Here is a 16,149-nt window from a genome sequence, read left to right as displayed (position 1 = left end):
AATAACAAAAACAAAGAAAAGCAAATCGTTATGCAGAATTCTCATGACAAAATATCTATCTATTATTGTATAGATATCTTGATATTTTTGCATCCTATTGATCATGTGATTTATAATGGATTAAAACAACTTCAAGCAAATCTGACTCCCATTAGGAGGAAAACAAAAATTCTTGTTGGGAACGCTCTCAAATCATTGAGATTATTATCAAACCTAATAAATACAAAAAGAGTTATGTGCCTTGAAGAGAGGGGGGCAAAAAAAAAAAAAAAGAGGGGTAGAAATTCTACATTCTACCTGACGAACCCCACGATTATGATGGAGAATTTGTTGAGGAGGGAGTGGCCAACTGGTGTAATTTTGGACGAAGTGAAGGTCCTAAACTAGATCCTCGAAGCGTGTCTACGCGTTCTTGTGCAGTGTGTGAAAATTTTGAAGCAATTTGCAGGGGCGAGTTTGTTACCGTTTATCATACGAGGACGGAAGCAGCAAGTTTGATGGCCGTCGTTTCGCATTCTCGTAGTGGTTCATCAGTGGTATTTGCAAAGCATTACTTTATCCCCATCTTCGATCCCTGCTCACTGCTTTCTTCGGCTTGCAGGTGCACTACTCAAAATTATCTTTTAATTTCTTTTCTTTTCCTTTCCTGCCTTTCGTATGCCTAGTAGTAGGTTCTCGTAATCCCTTTTGAAATTCAGGCAATTCTGCTCGAATCAGAGTGAAACTACTAGCAAGGATGACGAAATTGACAAAGATGATAAACCCAAATCATCCACCAAATTGAACACGGCCAAAGCCATGGCTAGGTTTATCAATTACAAACCTTGGTCAAATGAGCTGGCATCCTCTTTATCTTCACTTTCTCCCCCTCTGTCGAAAAACATGGTGCTTCAAACTCTTCGCCTTATCGAACATTCATCAAAGGCCTTTCAATTCTTTAAGTGGGTACACGATATGGGGTTCTCTCACAATGACCAATCATACTTCTCAATGCTTGAAATTTTGGGCCGTGGAAGAAACCTTAATGTAGCTCGGAATTTTTTGTTTTCAATTGAGCTAAGATCCAATGGTGCTGTTAAGCTTAATGATCGATTCTTTAATAGCTTAATTAGGAGTTATGGTCAAGCTGGGTTGTTTGAAGAGTCGATGAAGCTTTTTCAGACTATGAAGACAACGGGTGTTTCACCATCTGTGATCACATTCAATAGTCTTTTGTCTATATTGCTTAGACGGGGTCGAACGAATATGGCCAACGATCTTTATGACGAAATGCTCAGAACGTATGGAGTTGCACCAGACACGTGTACATACAATATTTTGATCAGAGGGTTTTGTAAGAACTCCATGGTTGATCAAGGTTTTCGATTTTTCAATGAAATGTCACGCTTCAATTGTGATGCTGATATTATTACATATAATACACTAGTTGATGGCTTGTGTAAAGCCGGAAAGGTCAAAATAGCACATAATTTAGTGAAGGGTATGAGTAAGAAAAGCAAGGATTTGAATCCTAATGTTGTGACTTATACAACTTTAATTAGAGGCTATTGTATGAAACAAGAATTAGATGAGGCCTTGCTTATAATTAAGGATATGACTGGTCAAGGGCTCAAGCTAAACAAAATTACTTACAATACTCTGATTAAAGGGCTCTGTGAAGCCCGGAAATTAGATAAGATAAAAGATATTTTGGAACAAACCATAGGAGATGGGGAATTCAGTCCAGACACATGTACCTTCAACACATTAATTCATGCACATTGCAGTGCAGGAAACTTAGACGAGGCATTAAAGGTGTTTGAGAGAATGAAAAACTTGCGGGTCCTAGCAGACTCAGCCACTTACAGTGTTCTGCTACGGAGCCTGTGTCAGAGAGAGGACTATGATATGGCAGAAATGCTATTTGACGAGTTGGATGAGAAGGAAATTTTGTTGAGTAAGTTTGGCTCTAAGCCTCTTGCTGCTGCTTACAACCCTATGTTTCAGTATCTTTGTGAACATGGGAAAACTAAGAAGGCTGAGAGGGTGTTTAGACAGCTAATGAAAAGGGGAACACAAGACCCTCCGTCCTACAGGACAATGATTATGGGGCACTGTAAGGAAGGTTCTTATGAAGACGGATATGAGCTTTTGAAGTGGATGTTAAGACAGAATTTTCTTCCAGATGTTGAGATATATGATTGTTTGATTGATGGTTTTCTTCAGAAGGAGAAACCTCTTCTTGCAAAAGAGGCATTGGAGAAAATGATAAGGAGTTCCTATCTTCCCAAAACATTGACCTGGCACTCTGTACTGGCAAAGCTATTGGAAAAAGGTTGTACCCATGAATCTGCCAGTTTTATTGTCATGATGCTAGATAAAAGAATTAGACAAAATATAAAATTTTCAACCATGAGTTTACAGCTGCTTTTTGGCCGTGGACTAAAGGACAGAGCATTTGAAGTTTTAGAGTTGCTTTACAAGCATGGGTACTGTGTTAAAATAGATGAACTAGTTCAATTTCTTATACACAGAGGAAAGCTATCAGAGGCATGCAAAATGTTGGCATTTTGTATTGAAAGTCATCAAAATGTTGATCTTGATTTGTGCAATGCTGTTATTTTGGGCATTTGTAAAAGGAGAAAGGTCTCGGAAGCTTTTGGTTTATGCTATTTCTTGGCGGAGAAAGGCTTACATCAGGAATTGACATGCCTAGACGAACTGGTATCTGCTCTAGAGGCTGAAGGAAGATCAGATGAAGCTGCATTTGTATCCAAGAGGATGCAAAGGCAAGAATTATCAGGCAGATCTTCACAAAAATAGGGACTCATTCTTAGTGCTGCACAAATATGATGCAATAACAGCAGCCCATTGATCGTTCTGCGCTTCAGACTTTTCAAGATGAAAAGTCATCGCCACCTGAATGGAGCATGATATATATTCGAAAGTTATCTTTCATTTACCATTTTGATTGAAAATTGTCATAATAGTGAATGGTTTCCTATTGTTTCTATTCTAATGTTAATAAAAATAGTAGGGTCCGAGGCTGCTGATCCTTTTGTTTGCTTTGGGAAGAGAGGCTAGATTGGCTGTATTTCCCAAAGAACAGGATTTTTCCGCCATATCATGTTGATATTTAGACGAAGACAAACCTTACGTAGAGTTATTTAGATAATTTGCGCTTTAGGTTTTTCAATTCAAAAAAAAAAAAAAAGCTCATGGACGTGTTTTTCTAACTACACAATGCATCCATGATTCTCACTTCCATAAATTTATTGAAAATCCAAATAGTAAATACCCAAAAAGATGCCTTTATGTTGTGTGCTTTGGCAAACCAATGCCATAACTTGGTTGATTTAACATGTTATTCAGGAGAATGTAACTCTCATATTTACTGTGACTGCCAAACTATGGCAAGTTTAGAAGCAGGATCTTGTATTTCTTAACACATGTTTGGATTGCCGTTTCAAGGAGCAAACGTGGTTGGGACTTTGTGAAATGCAAGTTTGAAGCTTATTTGGAGATTGAAGGTGTTTGGGTGGGCTTTTAACCCAACTAACTTTTGGAGGAAAAGTTCATTGGAGTGGAACGCTAAGAATTTGAGCTTATGGTGTTTGTAACGTGGAGAAAGAGGGAATAAAGGTGAAAAAGAAAGATAAGGGTATTTAAATAGATTCTATCTTGGCCCAATAATTTGATTTTTTTTTTCTAAGATGAAAAAAAGTTAAGTAATAAAATTTAATTAATTATTTTTGTAAAATTTATCAACTTGTATACATATCATATATTACCTTTACTCCTTAATATAAGACCCAAAAAGACTAATTTGAATAGATTAAAGAAGCTAAATAAATTATTTAATTATATTATATGTTACATGATATCTTTCAAATATTTATGTGTATCATTAGATTACATATTAGTTTATAAGTCAAACAAATTAATTCAAAGAAAAATGATAAATATAAATACTTTAAAATAATTTATTTAACTGCATTACTTTTTTCAAATCAGTTAACTGAGTCTTTTAAGAACTAGAGGTAATATATTATAAAATTCATTTTTTTTAGTTATTTTATATCTAAACTTATTTTTTCATTATTGACTGAATATTTTGAGTAATTCACTCTCATGTATTATTTCATATGATAGGCTACAATATATAGAGTCCGGATGGGTGAGAGGATCCGGTTACAATCAATCAGAATTGAATTACAATTAATTAGAGATATAGCAGCACATAATCAGGGATTTATTTTCTAGCTAAAATCAAGGGTGGAAATTTGAGAATATCACGGGCTTTTTAACACTCCCCCTCAAGCTGGAGAGTAGATGTCAACCATTCCCAGCTTGCTTCGAAGCCCTTCAAACTTGACTCTGGCTAAAGGTTTGGTCAAGATGTCAGCAATCTGATCAGATGAGCGCACATAGTTCAAGTTGATGGTACCACCTTCTACTTTCTCTTTGATAAAGTACAGATCAATGTCGACATGCTTTGTTCGGTCATGATAAACCGGATTCTTCGTCATTTCGATACTGGCTTGGTTGTCACACCAAAGGTTCACTGGACCTTCATAGGGAATTCTTAGTTCCTTCAGGAGTCTGATCACCCACATTCCTTCACATACCCCCAGTGCTATAGCTCTCAACTCAGCTTCAGTACTGCTCCTTGAGACCACGGTCTGTTTCTTGCTCCACCAAGTGACGAGGTTTCCCCAAACATAAGTGCAATAACCTGTGACAGATCTCCTATTATCCACAGCTCTCCCACGATCTGCATCAGTGTAGACCTCTATGTGTCTCGTATTTCCCCTTTTAAAGAATATTCTTCTTCCAGGATTGAGTTTGAGGTAGGTCAGGATTCTGTACACTGCTTCCATGTGTTCTTCCTGAGGTTGGTGCATAAATTGGCTTACCACGCCGACTGCATAGCTAATGTTAGGTCGTGTATGGGTCAAGTAGATCAGTTTTCCCACAAGTCTTCTATACCTTTCTGCGTCAACTGGTACCCCTTCTGGTTTAACTTCCAGATTGCATGACTCTTCCATAGGTGTTTCACTCGGTTTACCCCCAAGTATCCCTGTTTCGTGGAGTAAATCAAGTGTGTATTTCCGTTGGGACACACTTATACCCTTTTTGGATCTAGCAACCTCCATTCCAAGAAAGTACCTCATTTGTCCTAGGTCCTTCACTTGGAATTCCCTCGCCAGGGCTCTCTTGAGTTGGGAGATAGAAGCTTCATCATCACCAGTTATGACTATATCATCCACATACACAATTAGGATCGTTACTTTTCCATCACTGTGTTTGATGAAAAGGGTGTGGTCCGCCTGACCTTGGTTGTAACCAAGCCTTTTAATTGCTTTGGCAAACCTATCGAACCACGCTCGTGGAGATTGTTTCAGGCCATATAATGACTTCTTCAGTTTGCAAACTGAATTGGGTGGAGCTATTACTCCATCTGGGACTTCCATGTATACTTCCTCCTCTAAGTCTCCATTCAGGAAAGCATTCTTTACATCCAGTTGATGCAAGGACCAGTCAAGGTTAGTAGCTAGGGACAGGAGTACCTGGATGGTATTGAACTTTGCCACTAGTGCAAATGTTTCTTGATAATCAATCCCATAAGTTTGTGTGTATCCTTTTGCAACTAACCTCCCTTTGTACTTGTTGATGCTTCCGTCAGGGTTGAACTTAGGGGTGAAGATCCATCTGCAACCCACTGCTTTCTTCCCCTTAGGGAGTGTGGTAATATCCCATGTGTTGTTCTCCTCCAAGGCTTTCAGCTCTTCATATGTTGCATGTTTCCAATTAGGATCTTTCATGGCCTGTTGAAATGTTTTTGGAATTTTTACCTGTGAGCTATTCACCACAAAGGTTTGCATTCTAGCAGATAAATTGCCATAAGAGACAAATCTTTGAATAGGATGCTGAGTACACGACTTTACCCCCTTTTTAAGTACAATAGGCCATCCTAGCTCTTCAAGATCCAACTACGGATTGGAATCATGTTGCTGCCTTGGAATGGAAGGAACCCTACTACTCCTGTCTTGTTCTCCTGATTGAGACCCTGAGTGCTCTATCATCCCTGCATCAATCTTAGCATTTGTTTCCATTGTGTGAGGATTGTTTATGGGGCTTTTAGGCTGTTCCGGTTGAGGTGTAGGTTTTGGGGTTTCCGATTCAGGTTTAGGTATTTCTTCTTGTGGTATGGAGGGTTCAGGTGGGTTAAGATGTGAGTTGGTCTTAGGTTCAGGTGTAATTAGCCATTCTACTCCATCACTCTCCCCCTGAATGGGTAATTTGGGATAGTATGCATCATTCTCATAAAAGACGGTGTCTTTGGAGATTATGAGTTTTCTAGTAGAGGGACAATAACACCTATAACCTTTTTGAGTTGAGGAGTACCCGAGGAAAATGCATTTTTCTGCTCTAGCTCCTAGTTTGCCCCATCATGTTTATGAACAAAGACAACACACCCAAAGACTTTTGTGGGATGGTATTGATGATAGGTGAGGTTGGGTAGGTTTCAAGAAGTTTTTGGATAGGGGTACTGAAATTGGGAAATTTGGAGGCCATTTGGTTGATAAGATAGGCTGCCGTTAGCACAGCGTCTCCCCAAAACAAACTGGGAACATTCCTTGCCATCATAATGGCTCGGGTTACTTCTAAAAGGTGCCTATTCTTTCGCTCGGCAATTCCATTTTGTTGAGGAGTATAGACACACGAGGTTTGGTGGTGGATTCCCTGTTGTTCAAGAAATTCCCTAAAGGCTCCACTCATATACTCTTTAGCATTGTCACTTCGCAGAACTCTAATGGGAGTTTGAAATTGGGTTCGCACAAAAGAGTGAAAGTTTTTGAAAATTTGTAAGGCTTCAAATTTCTCTTTCATAAGGTAAACGATAGGGGTGCACAAAGACCAGACCAGACCGGGTTTAACCTCAACCTGAGGTCTGGTCTGGAATGACCCCGGGTTACACTTTCCTACCCAAAGTCTAGTCCGGTTTGAAACAAACCCGATAGCAAACCAGACCAGGTTGGTCCTTCGGGTTAACAGACTGGTCCACCAAAAAAGAAAGAATAAAAAAAGAGGGGAAGTTAAGATTCGAACGTTCCTACCTTCACCCCCAAAACTCCCACCATATCAATCTTCCTTTTTCTTTTTATTCTTATTCCCTATTCCAATCGCAAACCATAGTGAAAAAAGCATAAGAAATAGGAGAAGCAGAAGGAAGACAACAAATCTGGTAATGGAGTTTTACAGCTTTCAAGCTCATTAACAATCAACAATCTTCATAGCAACACATCAACAAAAATATTTGATAGCAACAGAATTTTTTTTTACAAAGCACAAAAAAATATCAGGATGTTACGAACTCATGAAATCGAACAAAGCAAGCACAAAAAAAACCCATGATCTTCATCTTTGCTTCAACAGATCTGATACGGGTTCTTTGTCTTCAACTTCAGCAACTTTGGAAGATGCCATCGACAAGTTTGTCTTCTCCGTCCTTTGCAACAGCGTACTGTGTTGACCCACCTTGATCCAGATCGGGCAATCTATGAAGAGGCCGAAGAGATGATCAAGATTGGATGCCAAAATGTTTGTTGTTACTGCAGATCAGGACGGTGGGTGTCTTGATGGAAGATCTGGAATGAATCAAGCATTAAGGGAGCTTGATAGCTAGTGGATTAGGGAGATCGAAGTTAAGATGAGAGAAGAAAACGTTGGAGGATTGGTAGGTGGAGGCGGAGGCTTCTGATTAGATGAGGAGATAGGTTAAGAAATAATTTTTCTAATAAAAAATAAATATATATATGCCGGGTCAGACCAGACCATTTGGTCTGAGGGGCTAACCAGAAACCCGGTCTGACCCGATGACCAACCCGATCTAGTCTAGTTTTTTTTTTGTTCAGGCTGTATTTTTTCGGGCTAAACTGGACCGGCTTTCTTTAGACTAGATCGGGTTTACCTGGACCGGGTTTTTTTTGAACAGCCCTAGGTAAACCTATGTAACCCGAGTATGATCATCAATGAATGTAACAAACCATGTTGTGCCCGTTCGGGTTTTAGTTTTGGATGGTCCCCAAATGTCGGTATGGATCATCGTAAACGGTGTAGTGGGTTTGTAAATATGTTTGGGATAAGAAGCACGAGTTTGTTTGGCAATTTGACAAGTTTCACACTGGAAAGGTGAAGAATTTTTATTGAATAAAGTTGGAAACACATGCTTTATATAATCAAAGCTGGGGTGGCCTAATCTTTGATGCCACAACATTACATTTTTATTTTTGAGAATTGGAGCTAACCATAGCTTTCCTTGCTTCTTTAGTCTTCATATCCTTTCCTTCAAAGTAGTAGAGTCCATCCCATTTTTTAGCAGTTAAAATCTTCCTCCCCGAGGTCGAATCCTGAAAAACACATTTAATATTATCAAAGATCACCCGACATACTTGTCCTTTAGTCAATTTTCTCACAAATATAAGATTGCAAGTAAGAGCAGGAACAAACAAAACATTATGAATTTCCAGATCATCAGAAAGAGCCACAGTGCCAACACCCTCAACTCTAGTATATAGGCCAGTTGCTACTTTTACTCTAAGGTTCTCATGGGAGTATTTGAGAGTTTTGAAGAGAGACTTGTTACTAGTCATATGGTCTGTAGCACTGGAGTCAACAATCTATGTCTCATCACTAGTTACCATTGCATTAAGGGCAATAATAGAATTACCTGACTGGATCAAGTTTACATTGGGAACTGATTTTGATTTGTTTTGCTTTTCAAGCATCTTACGAAGCATTTGAAGTTCTTCTCTGGTCAAGTGGTCTCCATCATCACTTCTTTCCTCGGAGGAGGTGTGATGGCTCTTTCCATCTTGTCGTTGTTTCTGTCTCCCTGTGGTTGGTTTTCCATGTAGTTTCCAGCACTCATCTCTGGTGTGGCCCTTGTTACAGTGATTGCACCACTTGCTCCCTTTTCTTTCAGAGCTCTCTGATGTTTGGGAACTCCTTGTGACTAATGCGGAGCCATCTATTGGAATTTGATTTCCTTGAGTGAGATGTCTCCAGCTTTCTTCGAACTTAACCATACTGAAGACTTCAAATAGGGATGGAAGAGGTTTAAGACCCATAATTCTGCCTCTCACTTCTTCAAAAACATCATTCAGGCCCAATAGGAAGTCATAAGTTCAACCTTTTTCAACTAGCTGTCTGTAGTAATTAGCATCATCAATATTCTTCCACGGATGTACTTCAAAGAGATCCAATTGCTGCCATATCTTAGTCAGGGTGCTGTAGTATTGTGTTACAGTCAAGTTTCCTTGCTTTAGATCCTTGAGTTGCCTCCTCAGATCTAACAAGGTAGCAGTGTTGTCCAATGTAGAGTAAGTGTGCCTAGCAGCATCCCAGATCTCCTTGGCTGTGCTTGCAAGAAGGTATCCCTCACTAATTTCGAGAGTCATTGAGTTGCATAGCCAAGACATCACCTGATTATTTTCAGCAAACCAGATGTCAAAACTAGGATCATTATGTGCTGGTTGTTTTGCTTCTCCATTGATATACTTCTCCTTACGCTTCCCACGTAGATATATTAATACACTCTGAGACCATTGGAGATAGTTGCTGCCATTCAGTTTGTGAGCCACCACCATAGCTTGAGGTTCAATGGTTGTTGTCAAGTCTGACACTGAATCAAATGTTTTAGAAGGGGCCATTGGTGAAGAAGAGTTACCTTGAGTATTTGTGGATGTGCTAGACATAAGGGCCGTTGGGATGGTTCCTTTGGAGATAGGCATATTGCAAACAGACCCAAAAGGGGTGGGAAATCCGATGGATTCATCTTCTGGATCGAAGGAGATATTGTGGCGGCGCGCTGGCGAAGGCGAGTGGGCTTCATGCGCGGCTCCGTTTGACGTCGGCTTCCGGGGATGCGCCGATCGGAGGTTTCCGGTGAGATCTGGAGTGTCGGTGGACGGCAACTTCTCGGTCACGTCCAACTTCTGGCTTCAGATCTGAGGACGCCTCACTCTCTCTCTCCCTCCCTCTCTCTCTCTCTCCGTTTTCCGACAGGGTTTCAGGACGGAATTCAGGTTCAGACCGAACCTAGTGCTCTGATACCATGACTGAATATTTTCAGTAATTCACTCTCATGTATTATTTCATATGATAGGCTACAATATATAGAGTTCGGATGGGTGAGAGGATCCGGTTATAATCAATCAAATTGAATTACAATTAATTAGAGATATAGTAGCACATAATCAGGGATTTATTTTCTAGCTAAAATCATGGGTGGAAATTTGAGAATATCACGGGCTTTCTAACAATTATCCATCCAAATAAGTTTTAATTTATCAAATTGAGTTTTATAAAAGTACATCCAAACATGAATCATATTATACTAATTGGGCTTCATGCGCGGCTCCGTTTGACGTCGGCTTCCGGGGGGATGCGCCGATCGGAGGTTTCCGGTGAGATCTGGAGGGGCGGTGTCGGTCACGTCCAACTTCTGGCTTCAGATCTGAGGACGCCTCACTCTCTCTCTCCCCTCACTCTCTCTTCTCGCTCTTCCGTTTCCCCAGGGTTTCAGGACGGAATTTCAGGTTCAGACCGAACCTAGTGCTCTGATACCATGACTGAATATTTTCAGTAATTCACTCTCATGTATTATTTCATATGATAGGCTACAATATATAGAGTTCGGATGGGTGAGAGGATCCGGTTATAATCAATCAAATTGAATTACAATTAATTAGAGATATAGTAGCACATAATCAGGGATTTATTTTCTAGCTAAAATCATGGGTGGAAATTTGAGAATATCACGGGCTTTCTAACAATTATCCATCCAAATAAGTTTTAATTTAAAAATTGAGTTTTATAAAAGTACATCCAAACATGAATCATATTATACTAATTGATTTTATCCTAACTTATGTATATAAAATTAGGTGAAATAAAAATTAGTTTTGCTACTGCTAATCCAAAACACACTTTTAGTAGGCATGTTTTGAGTTGATTGATACAGCGGAGGCAGTGTAGGTCTTACTAATACTCATGATTATAACTTTCAAGAGAAGTCAAATGCGAAGAAGTTTTCTTTCTTCCTTTGTTTCTGTATACAGGTTGAAATGTTTTATACCAGTAACTAATAAAGTGGTTGTTTCTTGTGTCTTTTGAAGCTAGTATACATTGGTCCCTTCTCACTTTTCAACGACTATTTCTGTTGTAATTTGTCTCCTAGTTACTACAAGGAAGTTAAGGTCAAGTTGACAGTGCAGGGTGACCCTGAATCCTCACTGGATGCTTCAGATCAAGCAGCAAGCTATTAGCAAACCTGAATGATGTACGACGAAACCTTATTCTTTTTCCCTCTGTGGTAACTTCTCTCCCCAACTTAATGCCAAACTTTCATCAGTCTTTTGCCAATTCCAACAAAAGTCACCTAGTTGACCAAAAAAGGAAAGCGGCCAAGGCTTTTCCGCTCTCAAATATACGTTCTGTGTGTTTATGCCATGGTCATCTTCAAAGGAGGGTGCGTGTAGTGCAGTTTTGTGAATTATGAGACTCTGGCTTTGCATCTCCAATTTCGCTCTTTTATTTCTTTAGTATAATGCCTTTTATTGAAGTTTAAGTCAATTTATACCCGCAAAAGATTGATTTGAAGGGTGTTAAAGTTACAGGATTACAGCAATCTCCTAGTCTCCTGTTTTCTTATCTGGAGGAAAGTATCTTGTGTTTGGATTGTGCTTAGAGAAGTCAAGTTGGTTGCTTATGCCATTGCTGGGAGGCATGTCTGATGTGACTCTGGTTCTTTGCTGAATATTGAACAATGTGGGTGCGCTAATGGCGAGAACCTGGAAAAACTTGCATGAGGTCTTACGTCTGCAACTATGTATATCATCATTGGACAAGAAAGACTAGGTCTTACTTTGTTCAGGTGCAAAGAAGGCCATTTGAAGTGCTGGTGAAAAAAAGTTGAGTGGATGGTCTTTAACTTCGTGGAAGGATGTAAATGGAAACTAAATCTTTCTTGCTAATGAACTACTTTTTACTATTATGAGTTATGTAAATTATTCTAACAGCTCTATGATTGCTATCCATTTTTCTCAAATGGCTCTGCTTAATTATTCCTTTCATTTTGTTGCGCTTGATGTAGCGCTTGTATTCCTGATTGATGGATACAGTTCTCCTTTCCGTTGAAACCCAAAAAAAAAAGAAAAAAAGAAAGAAGAAGAAGAAGAGAAGAAGAGCACTTAAAGAAGCTAAAGAATGAGATTTTTGAATAATTTATGGTCGATAGAGTTTAATAGCCTTATACTATCCATGTAACTGATTTGACTTAATGAGATAGAGCTGCTTGTTGTTGTTGTTGTTGTATGTTAATGAATTATTTGAAAGTAGCTAAAGAATGAAGGTATTCAAAGTTTAGGAGTAGCCATTAATAAGATGAAAGGTCATTTAGCCTCAGTTAATGTTTTTCTTCCAATGTGTTGCCTAATATGATATGACCTAAGAGGAGTCAGATTAAACATCTTGCTCTTGGTTTGGGTTGAGTCTGAGTCCCTATCTTAAATTTTTGTTTCAAAAAAAAAAAAAGACTTAAACTCATTCTTAGGACAAATCATGCTTGCCTGCATCTATTAAAAAATTATTTGTAAAATTCATTATGTGGATTATAAATTAAAGCTATCTTTTGTTGCCAAAAAAACAAAATTAAAGCTATCTTTTTAGCTTTTAATATCCCAGAAAGAGGAAAACAAACAAGAAGAAACCAATTGGACTGGGATCATTTCTAAAAATAGGATTAAGGTACAAAAAAACTTAAAAAAAAAAAAAAACATCGCTGGCATCTTCAACTCAAGTTTGGTGTTATTTTATTTATTGAACTTAAAAATATTTTTCTCCTAGCTCATTTATAAATGGATGTCTCGCCTCCGTTATGTATTAAGGATGCTTTTCACCATTTTTTAGGGTAGATAGGTAGAACTGCACCGTTTTTTCATTAGGAACTCGGATTTGGTAGTGTTTAATTTCTTTCAAAAGTAAATGTATATGCATGGCCAAACTAATAATCATATAAAGACAGAAATAAAAATAAACTATCATCTACAAATACAATGAAACAACTACAAGTTATAAATAATCTGTTCTGTTTTTTGGAAAAAGGGCCGCCACCACGTTGCCCATCCATGAACCATAAGTTTTCTTCACATGACACCTATTTTCTAAATCCCATCTTGAAAAAGTTGTTTGAAAGGTAGAAATGAATTAGAAAGTTAAACCAAGAAGAAAACAGAAAGAGTACTGTTCAACTCTATAAGCAAAATTAAAACCTTCTTCCCACCTTCCCAAATAAAGAAGCCATTTCTCTCACTACATGCTACACTTCTCTCTCACTAACCTCTCTCCAATAACCTGTGAAGCTCTCCATTTATAACCCCAGAGATTGTGAATGATTCTCCATTGAAGCTGAAGAAGAAGAAGAAGAAGAAGAAGAAGCTGGTTAATTAGCTAACCTGAGAATAATATATAGATATAAAGATGCCAAGTGTTGAGAATGGTAATGGCAGTTTCACGCAGGGGCAGCAGCAGCAATCTGGCGCTGCTGCAACACACAGGGGTAAGCGTGCGCCAACACCTGGGAAGGCAACAGTGCTTGCAATAGGGAAAGCATTCCCAAGCCAAATCATCCCGCAAGAATGTTTGGTGGAAGGATACATTCGTGACACCAAATGTGCTGATTCTTACATCAAAGAAAAATTGGAACGTCTCTGTAAGTGCAATTAATTGGCTTTTTCTTTTTATCATTTGTTTATTTATTTTTATAGAATTTCGACCCCGTTTGGATGCTTATCAAAACTATTCCTAAGATTTAATATTTTTTAATTATTTTAAAAAAATTAGTAATAGTTAAGTTATATACTATATAATAACGATGTGAGCCTATCATTCCATAAGAACTTTTGTGAGTACTCTAGTCAAATAAAGTCTAACTCAAGTAAACTTAATTTGTTAATAAAAGGAGAAAATTAAAAAAAAAATTAAGATTTGAAACTTCATTCAAAATATTATGTTAGAAATGCCCTTTCAAAATAGCAGAATATTATGTCTCATGAAATTTAATTTGTTTTTTTTTAACTTTTAACGCATAAAATAAAATCTCATCATTTTAATTTGCATACTTTATGAATGTTCAACTACTCGCTGATAATACAAGATATTGTGTGATGGAAATGAATAACATTGGGATTTTTTTTTTGGTAACAAAACATTGAGATGTTGATATTTCATTTATATGTCAAATTTAATTTTATTATGTCAATTCGTAAATATTTTAAAAAAATATTAAGGTTTCTACCAAAAATAAATTTTTTAAAAAATAGTTAGTTGTATTTTTGTAATAAACTGCTAGGAAATACTAATTAAGCTGCAATTTTTTTTTTCTCTTATTACCTTTTCCGAAATTATTCACAGGCAAGAACACCACTGTGAAGACAAGATACACACGGTGATTCGAAGGAGATCCTGGACAAATATCCTGAGCTAGCCACCGAGGGATCGCCAACGATCAAACAAAAGCTCGAGATAGCGAACCCGGCGGTGGTGGAGATGGCCACCAGAGCCAGCCATGCTTGCATCAAGCAATGGGGAAGGTCTGCACAGGACATAACCCACATAGTATACGTCTCTTCCAGCGAGATTCGCCTTCCCGGCGGCGACCTCTACCTCGCGAACCAGCTCGGCCTTCGAAACGACGTCGGCCGTGTCATGCTCTACTTCCTTGGTTGTTACGGCGGCGTCACTGGCTTGAGAGTCGCCAAGGACATCGCCGAGAACAATCCTGGCAGTAGGGTTTTGCTCACTACCTCTGAAACTACCATTCTAGGATTCCGCCCTCCCAACAAAGAAAGACCTTACGATCTTGTCGGCGCCGCTCTTTTCGGCGACGGTGCTGCTGCTGCCATAGTAGGAGCAAACCCTATAACCGGCGAGGATCCATTCATGGAATTAAACTACGCTGTTCAACAATTCTTACCGGAAACACATGGTGTGATTGATGGGAAGCTCTGTGAAGAAGGCATTAACTTCAAGCTTGGAAGAGATCTTCCTCAGAAGATTGAAGCTAACATCGAAGAATTCTGCAGAAAGCTGATGGCGAAGAGCAATAAAAATAAAGTGAAAGGGTTTAACGACTTATTCTGGGCTGTTCATCCTGGAGGACCTGCGATTCTGAACAAGCTTGAAAGTACTCTGAAACTAAGCAGTGAGAAGCTGGAATGTAGCAGAAGGGCATTAATGAACTACGGGAATGTTAGCAGTAACACCATTTTTTATGTGATGATGGAGCTCATGAAGGAGTATCTGGAGAAAATGAAGAAGGAGAAGGAGAAGAATGGGGGTTGGCCTTAGCATTTGGACCTGGTATTACTTTTGAAGGCATTCTCATGCGAAGTCTGTCTTGAAAACTACTGGAAGTTGCAGAAGGAAGAAGAGGAGGAGGAGGAAGAAGAAGAAGGAAGGAAGGAAGAAGATGTACCCAATAACTATAAATGGTGGTTCTTTTCTTAATTATGAAAATTTTCCTACTTTTCAAGAAAAACAAGTTAGTCACTTTAATTTCCGAATACTAGAGGGGGAAATTATATTATAAACATATATTATGTATGTTCTTGCTTGCAATTATAATTGGCCTTTTATTTTAATTTTTATTCTAATTTTCAGAGAAAAACATTAACAAATTTGAATATCTGACTTCCATATCCAAATCCCAACCCGCCGGTTGTGCTAGCATTGTGGATTGTGTGTATAATAAATTAACTCATTAAAGTAAAGAATTGTATCAGATGTGCAAAAATTTCTATTCTTTTTCTTCACACGAAATAATATTATTATTATTGGGCAAAAAATGCAGAAGAGTTAAATATTTGAGAGACTCATCACTCTCATTATCTTACCTTAAAGGTTCAAAAAATGCGCAGCCTGCCTGGAAAACTGGAAGTTGCAGGAAGAAGAGGAAGAAGCTGAACCAAATATAGATGGTTCTTCTTTTCTTAATTATGAAAATTGAGATATGCTTTTTCCCCTATTTTTTCCAGTAAACAAGTTAATTAGTCATCACTTTCTCAATATTAAGAGGGGGAAATCATGTGATAATAATTTATATAT

At 38.3% G+C, this 16,149-nt stretch overlaps 1 protein-coding gene across 1 annotated transcript; it reads left to right on the top strand.

Moving 5' to 3' along the window:
* Window positions 1-286: 286 nt before the first annotated feature.
* On the top strand, window positions 287-15,525 carry LOC114754264 (uncharacterized). Its single transcript, XM_028943050.1, is given in 11 exon segments — window positions 287-601; window positions 699-2,795; window positions 4,817-4,984; window positions 6,125-6,202; window positions 7,420-7,504; window positions 8,769-8,883; window positions 9,737-9,966; window positions 13,453-13,485; window positions 13,564-13,756; window positions 14,483-15,367; window positions 15,370-15,525. Coding segments are annotated over 11 exon segments (4,065 nt in total). The 5' UTR covers window positions 287-497; the 3' UTR covers window positions 15,447-15,525.
* Window positions 15,526-16,149: the final 624 nt, after the last annotated feature.

The sequence above is a fragment of the Neltuma alba genome, unplaced genomic scaffold (assembly GCF_004799145.2).
Source record: "Neltuma alba isolate B1F8T4 unplaced genomic scaffold, ASM479914v2 tig00010126_pilon, whole genome shotgun sequence".
NCBI lineage: Eukaryota > Viridiplantae > Streptophyta > Magnoliopsida > Fabales > Fabaceae > Neltuma > Neltuma alba.
This window is presented reverse-complemented; position numbering and strand designations above follow the sequence as displayed.